This window comes from Gorilla gorilla, chromosome 10 (genome assembly GCF_029281585.2).
Source record: "Gorilla gorilla gorilla isolate KB3781 chromosome 10, NHGRI_mGorGor1-v2.1_pri, whole genome shotgun sequence".
Classification (NCBI taxonomy): Eukaryota; Metazoa; Chordata; class Mammalia; order Primates; family Hominidae; genus Gorilla; species Gorilla gorilla.
The window spans coordinates 50,477,212-50,492,886 of record NC_073234.2 but is presented as its reverse complement, the minus strand read 5'-3'; the positions used below and the strand labels follow the sequence as shown (position 1 = coordinate 50,492,886).

At 45.7% G+C, this 15,675-nt stretch overlaps 1 protein-coding gene across 1 annotated transcript in view; it reads left to right on the top strand.

Moving 5' to 3' along the window:
• Positions 1-483: 483 nt before the first annotated feature.
• Positions 484-15,675, top strand: part of TMPRSS12 (transmembrane serine protease 12) — a 47,092-nt gene continuing 31,900 nt past the window's right edge. Inside the window, exons 1-2 of the mRNA XM_019038036.3 lie at positions 484-710; positions 1,401-1,596. Of these exons, the coding sequence (XP_018893581.1) occupies positions 524-710; positions 1,401-1,596 (383 nt within the window). The 5' untranslated portion in view covers positions 484-523. The remainder of the gene's footprint in view (positions 711-1,400; positions 1,597-15,675) is intronic.

Genomic DNA, 15,675 nt, shown 5'->3' with positions numbered 1-15,675 from the left:
TAAAACTGAACATTAGGTATCACTCTTAAAAACTCTGGGTTATGTTAAAGAAAAATTATTCAGTGATACTCATTAAAGCACAGCAAGGCAGACTTTATTCAGGACCATCCAGATAGGGATAGGGACCATGGCAATGGGATTTTGTAATGGGTAGAGGGACTGGGCTAAAATCCAAACAGAGCAGAGCCAAGAGAGAATTTACAGCCACGGAGCAGGAGAGAAGTGTCAGTAGATGGAAAATTACTAAGAGGTAGCATCAGGAGTAATGGCATTCCGGCTAACCGACCTAACAGGATTCTTGCTGGACAGGCCAGGGTGATCAGACATCACCTGGGGGATAGTGGTGGATGAGGAAGCCGATCAGACCTTGAGGGTGAGGGGTTCTTTCTAAACTGACCTACCTACTCCTCGCCCGCCTCCCACAACTCCGGGCCTCACTCGCGCCTCCCCGCCAGGCTGTGCGCCCCGCGTGCCCAGGGCGGGTGGGAAGTACCTGCCGCCATCTTGCTCACCAGCCTCCAAAATGCGGCTGGGGCTCCTGAGCGTGGCGCTGTTGTTTGTGGGGAGCTCTCACTTATACTCAGACCACTACTCGCCGTCTGGAAGGCACAGGCTCGGCCCCTCGCCGGAACCGGCGGCTAGTTCCCAGCAGGCTGAGGCCGTCCGCAAGAGGCTCGGGCGGCGGAGGGAGGGAGGGGCGCATGCAGAGGGCAGTACCTGTTCGTGCTTGTCTCTGGGGAGCCTGTCTTACCTTTTCCCCACCGCTATAGTCTTTGAATTCAGGTTTCTCCTTTTCTGTTGTCTCAATGGCCTTTAACCAAAATTTTACATACCTAAGCAGTTTCTAGACCGGCTGTAATAACAGTAGTTGTAATAGTGAAATGACACATTTGTATTGTGAATCTATATTTTCTCCTCAAAACATTCTGGGTTTTATCATCCCCATTTTATAGATTAATAAGTCAGGGGATAAAGAGTTGAAAGGGAGGGCTATTAGGTGACCATTTCATACTATAGTTGAGAAAAATTAGCCCAACAAGTGAAATGGTGAGCGTTAGAATTTGCGGCTCTCGACTCACCGTTCCCAGGCTCTTTAACTGCTGTTTCACACAGGGAAGAATGTGATACGTGGCCAAAAATTTTTATTTTTATATTTTTGGGGAATAGAGTTTTAAAATTAATGAATTGTGTTGACTTCATGTCTATTTGTAAGTAATCGATTATGGCATATTTGTCTTAACTCTCCAAGTTTCTTTCAAAATATGGGCATGTCTCCGGTATGTTAGCTTGCTTTGTGTTTTTAACATAGGAATTTAAAGGATTGCATTAATATGTTCAGCTTAGGAAGTAACACATAATATAGATGCTCAGTCCAAATAATATATCATTTTTATTTTTAGATTGTGGAACAGCACCGCTTAAGGATGTGTTGCAAGGGTCTCGGATTATAGGGGGCACCGAAGCACAAGCTGGCGCATGGCCGTGGGTGGTGAGCCTGCAGATTAAATATGGCCATGTTCTTGTTCATGTATGTGGGGGAACCCTAGTGAGAGAGAGGTGGGTCCTCACAGCTGCCCACTGCACTAAAGACGCTAGGTACGTATTCAGAACACAACTATTTTTATTCTCTTAGGGGATATTTTGAAGTGATAGAGGACCATTTAACTTCAGCCATTTTCAGCTAAGCTATGTTTGCAAATAGCCATAATGCCTTATACATAGTACAGTGTATTTGTTGAAAGGAATCCTTGTCTCCCTCTCCTCTCCCTCTCCCTCTCCCTCTCCCTCTCCCTCTCCCTCTCCCTCTCCCTCTCCCTCTCCCTCTCCCTCTCCCTCTCCCTCTCCCCTCTCCCCTCTCCCCTCTCCCCTCTCCCCTCTCCCCTCTCCCCTCTCCCCTCTTTCCACGGTCTCCCTCTGATGCCGAGCCGAAGCTGGACGGTACTGCTGCCATCTCAGCTCACTGCAACCTCCCTGCCTGATTCTCCTGCCTCTGCCTGCCGAGTGCCTGCGATTGCAGGCGCGCACCGCCCCGCCTGACTGGTTTTCGTATTTTTTTGGTGGAGACGCGGTTTCGCTGTGTTGGCTGGGCTGGTCTCCAGCTCCTAACCGCGAGTGATCAGCCAGCCTCGGCCTCCCGAGGTGCCGGGATTGCAGACAGAGTCTGGTTAACTCAGTGCTCAATGGTGCCCAGGCTGGAGTGCAGTGGCGTGATCTTGGCCCACTACAACCACCTCCCAGCCGCCTGCCTTGGCCTCCCAAAGTGCCGAGATTGCAGCCTCTGCCCGGCTGCCGCCCCGTCTGGGAAGTGAGGAGCGTCTCCGCCTGGCCGCCCATCGTCCGGGATGTGAGGAGCCCCTCTGCCTGGCTGCCCAGTCTGGAAAGTGAGGAGCGTCTCTGCCCGGCCGCCATCCCATCTAGGAAACAAGGAGCGCCTCTTCCCAGCCGCCATCACATCTGGGAAGTGAGGAGCCTCTCTGCCCGGCCGCCCATCGTCTGAGATGTGGGGAGCACCTCTGCCCTGCCGCCCAGTCCAGGATGTGAGGAACGTCTCTGCCCGGCCGCCCCGTCTGAGAAGTGAGGAGACCCGCTGCCTGGCAACCGCCCCGTCTGAGAAGTGAGGAGCCCCTCCGCCCGGCAGCCACCCCGCCCGAGAAGTGAGGAGCCCCTCCGCCCAGCAGCCACCCCGTCTGGGAAGTGAGGAGCGTCTCCGCCCGGCAGCCACCTCGTCCGGGAGGGAGGTGGAGGGATCAGCCCCCCGCCCGGCCAGCCACCCTGTCCGGGAGGTGAGGGGCGCCTCTGCCCGGCCACCCCTACTGGGAAGTGAGGAGCCCCTCTGCGCGGCCAGCCGCTCCGTCCGGGAGGGAGGTGGGGGGGTCAGCCCCCCGCCCGGCCAGCCAACCCGTCCAGGAGGGAGGTGGGGGGGGGTCAGTCCCCCGCCCGGCCAGCCGCCCCCTCCGGGAGGGAGGTGGGGGGGCCAGCCCCCCGCCCGGCGAGCCACCCCGTCCGGAAGGGAGGTGGGGGGGTTAGCCCACCGCCCAGCCTGCCACCCTGTCCAGGAGGGAGGTGGGGGTTCGGCCCCCCGCCTGGCCGGCCACCCGGTCCGAGAGGTGAGGGGCGCCTCTGCCCGGCCGCCCCTATTGGGAAGTGAGGAGCCCCTCTGCCCGGCCAGCCGCCCCGTCCGGAAGGGAGGTGGGGGGGTCAGCCCCCCGCCCGGCCAGCCACCCCGTCCGGAAGGGAGGTGGGGGGGTCAACCCCCCGCCTGGCCAGCCGCCCCGTCCGGGAGGTGAGGGGCACCTCTGCCCGGCCGCCCCTACTGGGAAGTGAGGAGCCCCCCCCGCCCGGCCAGCCGCCCCGTCCGGGAGGGAGGTGGGGGGGTCAGCCCCCCGCCAAGCAAGCCGCCCCGTCCGGGAGGTGAGGGGCGCCTCTGCCCGGCCGCCCCTACTGGGAAGTGAGGAGCCCCTCAGCCCGGCCAGCCGCCCCGTCCGGGAGGGAGGTGGGGGGGTCAGCCCACCGCCCAGCCTGCCACCCTGTCCGGGAGGGAGGTGGGGGGGTCAGCCCCCCGCCGGGCCAGCCAACCCGTCCAGGAGGGAGGTGGGGGGGGGGGTCAGTCCCCCGCCCGGCCAGCCGCCCCGTCCGGGAGGGAGGTGGGGGAGCCAGCCCCCCGCCTGGCGAGCCGCCCCGTCCGGAAGGGAGGTGGGGGGGTTAGCCCACCGCCCAGCCTGCCGCCCTGTCCAGGAGGGAGGTGGGGGTTCGGCCCCCCGCCTGGCTGGCCACCCGGTCCGAGAGGTGAGGGGCACCTCTGCCCGGCCGCCCCTACTGGGAAGTGAGGAGCCCCCCCCGCCCGGCCAGCCGCCCCGTCCGGGAGGGAGGTGGGGGGGTCAGCCCCCTGCCAAGCAAGCCGCCCCGTCCGGGAGGTGAGGGGCGCCTCTGCCCGGCCACCCCTACTGGGAAGTGAGGAGCCCCTCAGCCTGGCCAGCCGCCCCGTCCGGGAGGGAGGTGGGAGGGTCAGCCCACTGCCCAGCCTGCCGCCCTGTCCGGGAGGGAGGTGAGGGTTCAGCCCCCCGCCTGGCCAGCCGCCCCATCCGGGAGGTGAGGGGCGCCTCTGCCCGGCCGCCCCTACTGGGAAGTGAGGAGCCCCTCTGCCCGGCCAGCCGCCCCGACCAGGAGGGAGGTGGGGGGGGTCAGCCCCCTGCCCGGCCAGCCACCCCGTCCGGGAGGTGAGGGGCACCTCTGCCCGGCCGCCCCTACTGGGAGGTGGGGAGCCCCTCTGCCCGGCCACCACCCCGGCTTGGGGGTGTACCCAACAGCTCATTGAGGACGGGTCATGATGACAATGGCGGTTTTGTGGAGTGGAAGGGGGGGAAGGGTGGGGAAAAGATTGAGAGATCGGATGGTTGCCGTGTCTGTGTAGAGGGAGGTAGACATGGGAGACTTTTCATTTTGTTCTGTACTAAGAAAAAATTCTTCTGCCTTGGGATCCTGTTGATCTGTGACCCTACCCCCAACCCTGTGCTCTCTGAAACATGTGCTGTATCCACTCAGGGTTGAATGGATTAAGGGCGGTGCAAGATGTGCTTTGTTAAACAGTTGCTTGAAGGCAGCATGCTCGTTAAGAGCCATCACCACTCCCTAATCTCAAGTACCCAGGGACACAAACACTGCGGAAGGCCGCAGGGTCCTCTGCCTAGGGAAACCAGAGAACTTTGTTCACTTGTTTATCTGCTGACCTTCCCTCCACTATTGTCCTGTAACCCTACCAAATCCCCCTCTGCGAGAAACACCCAAGAATGATCAATAAAAAAAATAAAAATAAAAATAAATAAATAAATAAATAAAAATGGAAAAAAAAAAAAAAAAAAAAGAAAGGAATCCTTTATTTATTATTATTATGATTATACTTGAAGTTCTGGGGTACATGTGCAGAACGTGCAGGTTTGTTAGATAGGTATACATGTGCCATGGTGGTTTGCTGCACCCATCAACCCATCATCTATCTACATTAGGTATTTCTCTTAATGCTATCCCTCCCCTAGCCTCCTACCCAGGAATCCTTTATTTTTTACTTTTTTTTTTTTTTTTAAATGGAGTGTCACTCTGTTACCCAGGCTGGAGTGCAGTGGTGCAATCTTGGCTCACTGCAACCTCCGCCTCCTGGGTTCATGCAATTCTTCTGCCTCAGCCCCCGGAGTAGCTGGAATTACAGATGCCTGCCATCATGTCCAGCTAATTTTTGTATTTTTAGTAGAGATGGGGGTTTCACCATGTTGGCCAGGCTGGTCTTGAACTCTTAACCTCACGTGATCTGCCCGCCTCAGCCTCCCAAAGTTCTGGGATTACAGGTGTAAGCCACCATGCCCGATCATGGATCTTTTAAATTAGAGGCTGGTAAACTTCCTATAAAGGTAGTAAATATTTTACACTTTGAAGGTCATATGGTCTCTCTCACAATTGCATGAAAACCAGCACTGACAATAAGTAATTAAATGAGTGTGGCTATAATCCAATAAAACTTTATGAACACTGAAATCTGAATTTCATATGTTTAACCTGTCATGAAATATTGTGGTTGATTCAGCCATTTAAAAATGTAGAGTAGGGCATGTTGGCTCACATCTGTTATCCCAATGCTTTGGGAAGCCAAGACGGGAGGATCACTTGAGGCCAGGAGTTTGAGACCAGCCTGGGAAATATAGCGAGACCCTGTCTCTATATTTAAAAAAATTGTTAATGTAAAAAACATGCTTTATGGGCTGTATGAAAACAAGAGACATGCCAGATTTGGCCTTCACTATTAGACTCTTTGAAAAAGAGACTCTCTTTGCTTCATCTCCATTGACCATAAAATCCAACTGCAGTCTGATTTTTGTGGCCAAACGCTGTTAAAGATCCACCTCCATGCCAAATCCAATGACTTCATCTCAGTTCCCATCCTTTTTGACCTCTACAGCCTTTGGCAATGTTGACCACATCCTCTTCTTGAAATTATCTCTTTTCTTGATTTCTAAGACACCACTCTCTACTTTTTTCTCCTGCTTCTTTGATGAGTCTTTGTCATCCTTTACATTGCAGTGTTTTCTAGAGTTTGCCCTCTGCCCTCTGTCATTCTGTACTCTTTCCTAGAGATGTCTAATCTACCTCTGTTTCAGCAATCACCATGTGCTGTCAACTCCTAGGTCTCTCCTGATTAGTCATATTTCCAGCTCCCTACCGTGCATATATATTAGAGTCACATTTTAAATAAGTCCAAAATGGAATTTACTTTCCTCTGATACTATTTCTTCTCTATTTTCTCAGTTGATAGCATCATCAACAGCTCCATTACCCAGACAGTTATCTAATTTCTCCCACTTCACCTATCCAAGTAGTCTCCAAGGCCTGTGAAGGCTCTCTGTGCAGTATCTTACCTTTGCTTCTTCTGTCCCTCCACCCTCCCTACTGATTAAAAGTACATCCAGAATATCAGTCTCCATATTCCTAGCTTATGACTTATCATACTTATATTTACACTACTACTTTGATAGTAACTATCCTAATTAATATGAAATGGTAGCTCATTGTGGCTTTTATTTCCATTTCCCAAATTACTAGTGATGTTAGGCATCTTTCTATGTGCTTATTGGCCATTTGTATATCTTCTTTGGAGGAATGTCTATTCAAGTCCTTTGTCCATTTTTGAACTGGGCTCTTTGCTTTTTTGTTGTTGAGTTGTAGGAGTTCTTTATGTATTCTGGATATTAATCTGTTGTCAGACACATTATTTGCAAATATTTTCTCCCATTTTGTGGGTCATCTTTTCACTCTCTTGATAGTGTCCTTTGATACACAAAAACTTTTAATTTTGATGAAGTCAAATTTATCTATTTTTTTTCTTTTGTTGCCTGTGTTTCTGGTGTAATATGTAAGAAATCATTATATCAAATCCAGTATCACGAAGCTTTTCCCCTATGTTTTCTTCTAAGAGTTTTATAGCTTTAGCTCTTAGATTTAGGTCTTTGATTCATTTTGAGTCCATTTTTGCATAAGGTATCAGGTAAGGGTACAATTTCATTGTTTTACGTGCAGCTATCAAGTTTCCCCAGAACCATCTATTGAAAAGTTTGTCCTTTCCCCATTAGATGGTATTGGCATCTTCATTGAAAATCAATTGATCATATAGAGAGGGTGTATTTCTGGGCTCTCAATTCTTCTCCACTGATGTATATATCTGTCCTTATGCTAGTATCACACACTCTGTGGATTAGTATGGATCTATAGTAAGTATTTTTTCTTGTTGGTGCTTTTGTTTTTTGTTTTGTTTTTTAGACAGAGCCTTGCTTTGTCGCCCAGGTTGGCATGCAGTGGCATGATCTCAGCTCACTGCAACCTCCACCTCCCAGGCTCAGGTGATCCTCCCACCTCAGCCTCCTGAATAGCTGGGACTACAGGTATGCACCACCATGTCTGACTAATTTTTGTATTTTTTTGTAGAGACAGAGTTTCACTATGTTGCCCAGGCTGGTCTGAAACTCCTGGGCTCAAGTGATCTTCCCGGTTTGGCCTCCCAAAGTGGTAATTGCAGGTGTGAGCAACTGCATCCGGCCTGCAGTAAGCTTTGAAATCAGGAAATGTGAGCCCTCCAACTTTGTTCTTATTTTTCAAGATTATTTTAGCTATTTGGAGTCTCTTAATATTCCATATGAATTTTAGGATGGGTTTTTCTATTTCTGCAAAAAAAAAAAATGTCATTGGGATTTTGATAGGGATTGCATTCAGTCTAAAAACTCTTTAAAAAGTTTACAGTCTACAGAGCAATATGGGGAAGTCCACTTTTTCCCATATTGGGGAAAAGATTGCTTTGGGTGGTTCTGTCATCCTTTTGTTTTTTTATTTTTATTTATTTTTATTTTTTATGAGAGGGAGTTTCGCTCTTGTTGCCTAGGCTGGAGTGCTACAAGAAGACATAAATGAATAAATGAAAATACATCCTGTGTTCATGGATTGGAGGACAGTATTATTAAGATGACAGAACCTGCTGGGTGTGGTGGCTCACACCTGTAATCCTAGCACTTTGGGAGGCTGAGGCAGCAGGATTACCTGAGGTCAGAAGTTTGAGACCAGCCTGGCCAACATGGTGAAACCCCGTCTCTACTAAAAATACAAAATATTAGCCAGGCGTGGTGGTGGGTGCCTGTGATCCCAGCTACTCGGAAGGACAATCACTTGAACCTGGGAGGCGGAGGTTGCAGTGAGCTAGGATCATGCCACTGAACTCCAGCCTGGGCGAAAGAGCGAGACTTCATCTCAAAAAAAGAGAAAAAATATATATATATACACATATATTCTTCAACTAGATCAGCGTGAGGGAGATGCTTAGGTCTGAGTTCTTTCACCAGTAATATGAGGTACTGGACTACTTGGCCAAGTTTAGTTATTAGTGTCCAGTTTTTTACACTAGTTACTGGAAGACAGGCTTGTCCTTTTTCATCAAGTTTATGGTGATAACTTTATGTTTTAAGTATTTTTTGCAGGTTTGGAAACTCTGTTGGAAAGTTGATTTCTATTTTGAAGGCCCCTTTATCAAATAAAAGGTTGTCAGGAAAAAAAAAAAAAAAAAGCCTTGCCCAGTCAATAAATGAGATTTATCAAGTTGGATGCTTGTTATTATAAAGTATTTAATTTCACATTGGTAGATATCTTCAAGCTCCCTCATCGACTTCCTGCTGGCCACTGTGTTGGATTTGCCTTCCCCACTTCCCACCCAGAAATCAGTTTAGTCTCTAAGAACCAGTCGTGGTCTTTACTCCTTTTCAAAGCACTGGATTCTGATATGCAGCCAGATTCATCACATGAGGAATGATATTTGGGGCGGAGCTGTCTATAGCTAGGTGTCTCTGAAGGCATTGTTTTTGTCGTTGTTGTTTTGTTTTTTGTCTGCCCTTTTTCTCTCTTTCACTGAATGGCTTCCTTATAACATGAACTTACATATGATGTGTTATCATTCTACCTCATAATCTTTCAGTTTCAGCTCCTATTGCTAACTGGCCTTCTCATCAATTTTCATGGTGAATTATCTGATTATCCCAGCCCAGCTTTTCAATCTAGGTGATACCACCATTGCTCAATTTATGAATAAACCTTTATTAGAGGCCCACCCCTTTCCCAGAGAGCTGTGGTCAGGGGATCTGGGTCATGTATTAAATGAGAGCACCTTGACAACAGAGTGGGCAGGGCACTCATCCTTGCACAGGATATGGATATGAGTATATAAGCACCAATGGATATTTCTTTTTGTTTGTTTGAGACAGGGTCTTGCTCTATCACCTAGGCTGGAGTGCAATAGCACAATCTTGGCTCACTGCAGCATCAATCTCCCAGGATAAATTGGTCCTCCCACTTCAGCCTCCCCAGTAGCTCGGACTACAGGCGTGTGCTACCATGTCTAATTTTTGTGTTTTTTGTAGAGATGGGGTTTTGCTATATTGCCCAGGCTGGTCTCTAACTCCTAAGCTCAAGCTATTTTCCTACCTCGGCCTTCCAAAGGGCTGGGATTACAGGCATGAGACACTGCATCCAGCCACCAATGGATATTTTTAGAAAAGGGAAAGAGGATATTGTTTTAATTATCTCTATGTAACTGGAACCGAGAAAGAATATGTTGTAGTCCAGCAGCCCACTGATATCTACTAAAACCTAGAGGCTTTTTCGTACAGCCAGTCCTAACTCACGTTAGTAGAAATGACCTGTTGGATCTATTTTTCTTTTCTCAGTTTTCTCACTTATGCACTTATTTTCTTTTTAAAGTTAAGGCATAATTTACATGCAGTAAAATTTACCTTTTAAAAAATGTTCTGTTCTACAACTTTTGACAGTGTAGATAGTCATGTAATTACTACAATCAAGATTTAGAACAGTTCCATAACCTTAAATCCTCTCATGACCCTTTGTAGCCAACCCCTGCCCCTGCATCCAGCCCTTGGCAGCCATTGATCTGTTGTCTATCCCTTACAGTTTTTCCATTTCCAGCATGTGATATAAAGAGAGTCATGCAATGTATAGCCATCTGAGCTTGGCTTGTTTACCTAGCAGAATGCATTTGAAATTCATCCATGCTGTTTTGTGTGTCAGTAGGTCATTCCTTTTAAAAAAAAAAAAAAAAGACAAAAATGATTTTATTAAGATATAACTTAACATGTAGTAAAATTCATTATTCTTAATGTACAGTTCTGTGAATTGGACAAACGCATACAGTCATGTGATTACCAATAGAAGGCACAGAACAAGTTTCTTCACCTCCAAAAATTCCCCCATACCCCTTTCAGGTAAACCCCCTCCCTCCTTCATTGCCAGGCAACCACTGATCTATTTTCTGTCTTTATAGTTTTTCTTTTTCCAGAGTGTCATATAAATGGAATCATATGGTATGGAGCCTTATGAGTTTGGTTTCACTTAGCATAATGCATTTGAGATTCATCCATGTTATTATGTGTATCACTACTATTTGTTTTTATTGCTGAGCACTATTGCATTGTACGATGATATAGTTTGAGTGTCCCCTCCAAATCTCATGTTGGAATGTAATCCCCAGTATTGGAGGTGGGGCCTGGTAGGAGGTGACTGGATTGTGGGGGCAGATCCCTCATGAATGGCTTACAACCATTCCCTTGGTGATAAGTGAGTTCTCATGAGATCTGTTTGTTTCATAATGGATAGCACCAGCTAAGTGCATTGGCTCACACCTGTAATCCCAGCACTTTGGGAGGCTGAGGCAGAAGGATCTCTTAAGGCCAGGAGTTCAAGACCAGCCTAGGCAAAATGGCGAGACCCTGTCTCTACAAAAAATTTTAAAAATTAGCCTGTTATGGTGGCTTATGCCTGTGGTCCCAGCTACTAAGGATGCTGAAGTGAGAGGATTGCTTGAGCCTAGGGGGTTGACACTACAGTGAGCCATGTTCACACCACTGTACTTCAGCCTGGGTGACAAAGCAAAACCCTGTCTAAAAAAAATGTGTAGCACTACTGCCACCAGTGCACACATGTGGACCCTGCCATGCCTGTGCCCCACCACTGCTGGCACATGTGCAGACTCCACTGCACTTCCACCACCAGTGCACACACACATGGACCCAGCTGCACTGCTGCCCTGCTACTACTGGCACATGCACACAAGCATGAACCCTGCTGCCACTGCCCGGACAAAGTGCTTTTGCCAGCATCCCTCATTGCAGCCTTGTTGCCAGTGGACCAGGAACACCTCAGGTCTTCCAGTGCAGCAGATGCCCGACCATGAGAGGCCAGAGTACAAAGCCATGAGCCTGTCCCAGTCCCCCAGGATTAGAGCTTACAGCCCACGAATGCTGAGCTGAGTCTTGTCCCCCTAAAATCACTTAGAAATGATGCCAGTTGACTAAACCCAACTTATAACACAGTCAAACCCTCAAGGGCATCAAAGAATATAAAAGCAAAAAGCCCCATCCAAAGGACAGCAACTTCAAAGATTAAAGGAATAACAGTCCACACAGATGAGAAAGAACCAGCACAAGAACCCTGGCAACCCAAAAAGCCAGAGTTTCTTCTTGTCTCCAAATGACCACAATAGCTCCCAAGCGATGGTTCTTAACCAGACTGAAATGGCTGGAATGAGAGACACAGAATTCAGAATCTGGATGGCAATTAAGATAAACAAGATTCCAGAGAAATCTGAAACCCAATCCAAGGAATCTAAGAAATCCAGTAAAATAATACAAGAACTGAAAGATGAAACAGCCATTTTAAGAAAGAACCAAACTGATCTATAGAGTTAAAAAAAGAACTCACAAGAATTTAATAATACAATTAGAAGTATTAACAGCAGAAAAGGCCAAGCTGAGAAAAGAATCTCAGAGCTCGAAGACTCGTTCTTCAAATCAACTCAGACAGAAATAACGAAAAAAGAATAAACAAAACTTCCAAGAAATAGGGGATTATGTAAAGAAACCAAACCTACAACTCACTGACATCCCTGAAAGAGGGACAGAGAGCAAGAAACTTGGAAAACCTATTTGAGGATATTGTCCATAAAAATTTCTGCAACCTTGCTGAAGAGGTTGACATTCAAATTCAGGAAATTCAGAGAAGCCCTGTGAGATATTATACAAGAATACCATCCCCAAGACATGTAGTCATCAGATTCTCCAAGGTTAATGTAAAAGAAAAAATATTAAAGGCAACTAGAGAGAAAGGGCAGGTCGCTTACAACGGGAATACCCATCAGGCTAACAGCAGACCTTTCAGCAGAAACTCTACAAGCCAGAAAAGATCGGGGCAGTCTATATTTAGCATCCTTAAAGAAAATTAATTCCAACCAAGAATTTCATATCCAGCCAAACTAAGCTTTGTAAGTGAAGGAGAAATAATATCCTTTTCAGACAAGCAAATGCTAAGAGAATTAATTATCACCAGACCTTCCTTACAAGAGATCCTTAAGTGAGTACTAAAGATGGAAATGAAAGACCATTACCAGCCACCACAAAACACACTTAAATACATAGACCATTAACACTATAAAGCAACTACACAATCAAGTTTACATAAACAAGCTAACAACACAATGACAATATCAAATCTGCATATATCAATATTAACTTTTAATGTAAAAAGTTTAAACACCCCATTTAAAAGGCACAGAGTGGCAAGTTGGATAAAAAACAAGACCCACCTGTACATTGTCTTTAAGAGAGACACATCTCACATGCAATGACATCCATATGCTCAAAGTAGAGGGATGGAGCAAAATCTATCAAGTAAATGGAAAACAAAAAAGAGCAGGGGTTGCTATTCTTATTTTAGACAAAATAGACTTTATTTATTTTTTTGAGATGGAGTCTTACTCTATCGCCCAGGCTGGAGTGCAGTGGCACAATCTTGACTCACTGCAACCTCTGCCGCACAGGTTCAAGCAATTCTCCTACATCAGCCTCCCCAGTAGCTGGGATTATAGGCGCCTGCCACCACACCCGCTTATTTTTGTATTTTTAGTAGAGACGGGGTTTCACCATCTTGATCAGGTTCGTCTTGAACTCCTGACTTCGTGAACCACCTTGGCCTTCCAAAGTGCCAGAATTACAGGCATAAGCCACCACACCCAGTCTGACAAAATAGACTTTAAACCAAAATGACCAAAAAGGACAAAAAAGAGCATTACATAATGATAAAGGGTTCAATTCAACAAGAAGACTTACCTATCCTAACACTGGAGGACCTATATTCATAAAACAAGTTATTGGAGACCTATGAAGAGACTTAGATAACCACACAATAATAGTGGGAGACTTTAACACCCCACTGACAGGATTAGACAGATCACTGAGGTAGAACACTTACAAAGATATTTGAGATCTAAATTTGACGCTTGACAAAATGGACCTAATAGCTATCTACAGACACTCCACCGAAAAACAACAGAATATACATTTTTGTAATCTACACATAACACATACTCAATAGACCACACACTCAGCCATAAGACAATTCTTAACAAATTTTTAAAACCCAAAATCATACCATCCACACTCTTGGATCACAACATGATAAAAATAGAAATCAATGCCACCATCTCTCAAAACCATATAATTACATGGAAATTAAACAATCTTCTCTTGAATGATTTTCGGGTAAATGCTGAAATTAAGGTAGAAATCAAGAAATTCTTTGAAACTAACAAAAACAAGGATACAACATACCAGAATCTCTGGCAAACAGCTAAAGCAATGTTAAGAGGAAAGTTTATGGTGCTAAATGCCCACACCAAAATTAGAAAGATCTCAAACTAACAACGTAACATCATACCTAGAGGAATGAGAAAAATGAACAAACCAACCCCAAAGCTAGCAGAAGAAAAGAATTAACCAAAATCACAGCTTAATTGAATGAAATTGTGACACAAAAAACATACAAAAGATCAACGAAACTGAAAGTTTTTTTAAAGAATAAATAAGATTGATAGACCACTAGCTAGACTAACAAAAAAAAAAAAAAAAAAAAAAAAAAAAGAAGGAGAGAGAAGATCCAAATAAACAAAATCAGAAATGACAAAGGGGACAGTACCACCAACCCCACAGAAATATAAAATACCTTCAGAGACTATTACGAACATCTGAATGTACACAAACTAGAAAACCTAGTGGATAAATTCCTGGAACATACAACCTCAAAAAATAGAACCAGGAAGAAATTGAAACCCTGAACAGACCAATAACAAGTTCCAACACTAAATCAGTAATAAAAAAACCTACCAACCGGAAAAAGTCCTGGACCAGAAGGATTCACAGTCAAATTCTACCAGTTGTATAAAAGAGGTGGTACCAGTCCTACTAAAACTATTCCAAAAAATTGGAATTAGGGACTCCTCCCTAATTCATTCTACAAAGCCAGCATCATTTTGATAACTGAAACCTGCCAGAGACACAATCTAAAAGAAAACTTCAGGCCAATATTCCTCATAAACACAGATGCAGAAATACTCAAAAAAATACTGGCAAACTGAATCCAGCAGCACATCAAAAACTAATCCACCATGATCAAGTAGGCTTTATTCCTGGGATGCAAAATTGGTTCAACATACGCCGGACTAAAACAGAACTAAACAAACTAAAAACAAAAACCACATCATCTCAATAGATACAGAAAAGGCTTTTGATAAAATTCAACATCTCTTCACGTTAAAAACCCTCAACAAACTGGGCATTGAAGGAACATACCTCAAAATAATAAGAGCCATCTTATTATGACAAACCCACAGCCAATATCATACTGAACAGGCAAAGCTGGAAATGCCCTTGAGAACTGGAACAAGACAAGGATGCCCACTATCACCACTCTTATTCAACATAGTACTGGAAGTCCTAGCCAGAGCAACCAGGCAAGAGAGAGAAATAAAAGGCATCCAAATAGGAAGAGAGGAAGTCAAACTATCTCTGTTTGTAGACAATACAATTCTATACCTAGAAAACCCTATAGTCTCTGGCCAAAGGCTCCCAGATTTGATAAACAACTTCAGCAAAACTTCAGGATAAAAAAAATCAATGTACAAAAATCAGCAGCATTTCTATACACCAATGAAGTCTAAGCTGACAGTCAAATCAAGAATGCAATCCCATTCTCAATAGCCAAAAAAAGAATAAAATATCTAAGGATACATCTAACCAGGGATGTGAAAGCTCTCTACAAAAAGAATTATAAAACACTTCTGAAAGAAATCATAGATGACAAAAATAAATGGAGAAACATTCCATGCTCATGGATGGGAAGAATCATTATTGTTAAAATGGCCACACTGTCCAAAGCAACTTACAGATTCAACACTATTCCAGTCAAATTACCGACAACATTTTACACAGAATTTTAAAAACTATTCTAAAATTCACGTGGAACCAAAAGAGAGCCCAAATAGCCAAAGGAATCCTAAGCATAAAGAACAAAGCTGGAGGCATCATACTACCTGACTTCAAACTGTACTGGAAGGCTACAGTAACTAAAACAGCACAGTACTGGTACAAAAACAGACACATAGACCAATGGAACGGTTAGAGAACCCAGAAACAAAGCTGCTGGCAAGGACATCATGACAAAGACTCCAAAAGCAATTGCAACAAAAACAAAAATTGACAAGTGGGACCTAATAAAACTAAAGAGCTTCTGCACAGTAAAAGAAACTATCAA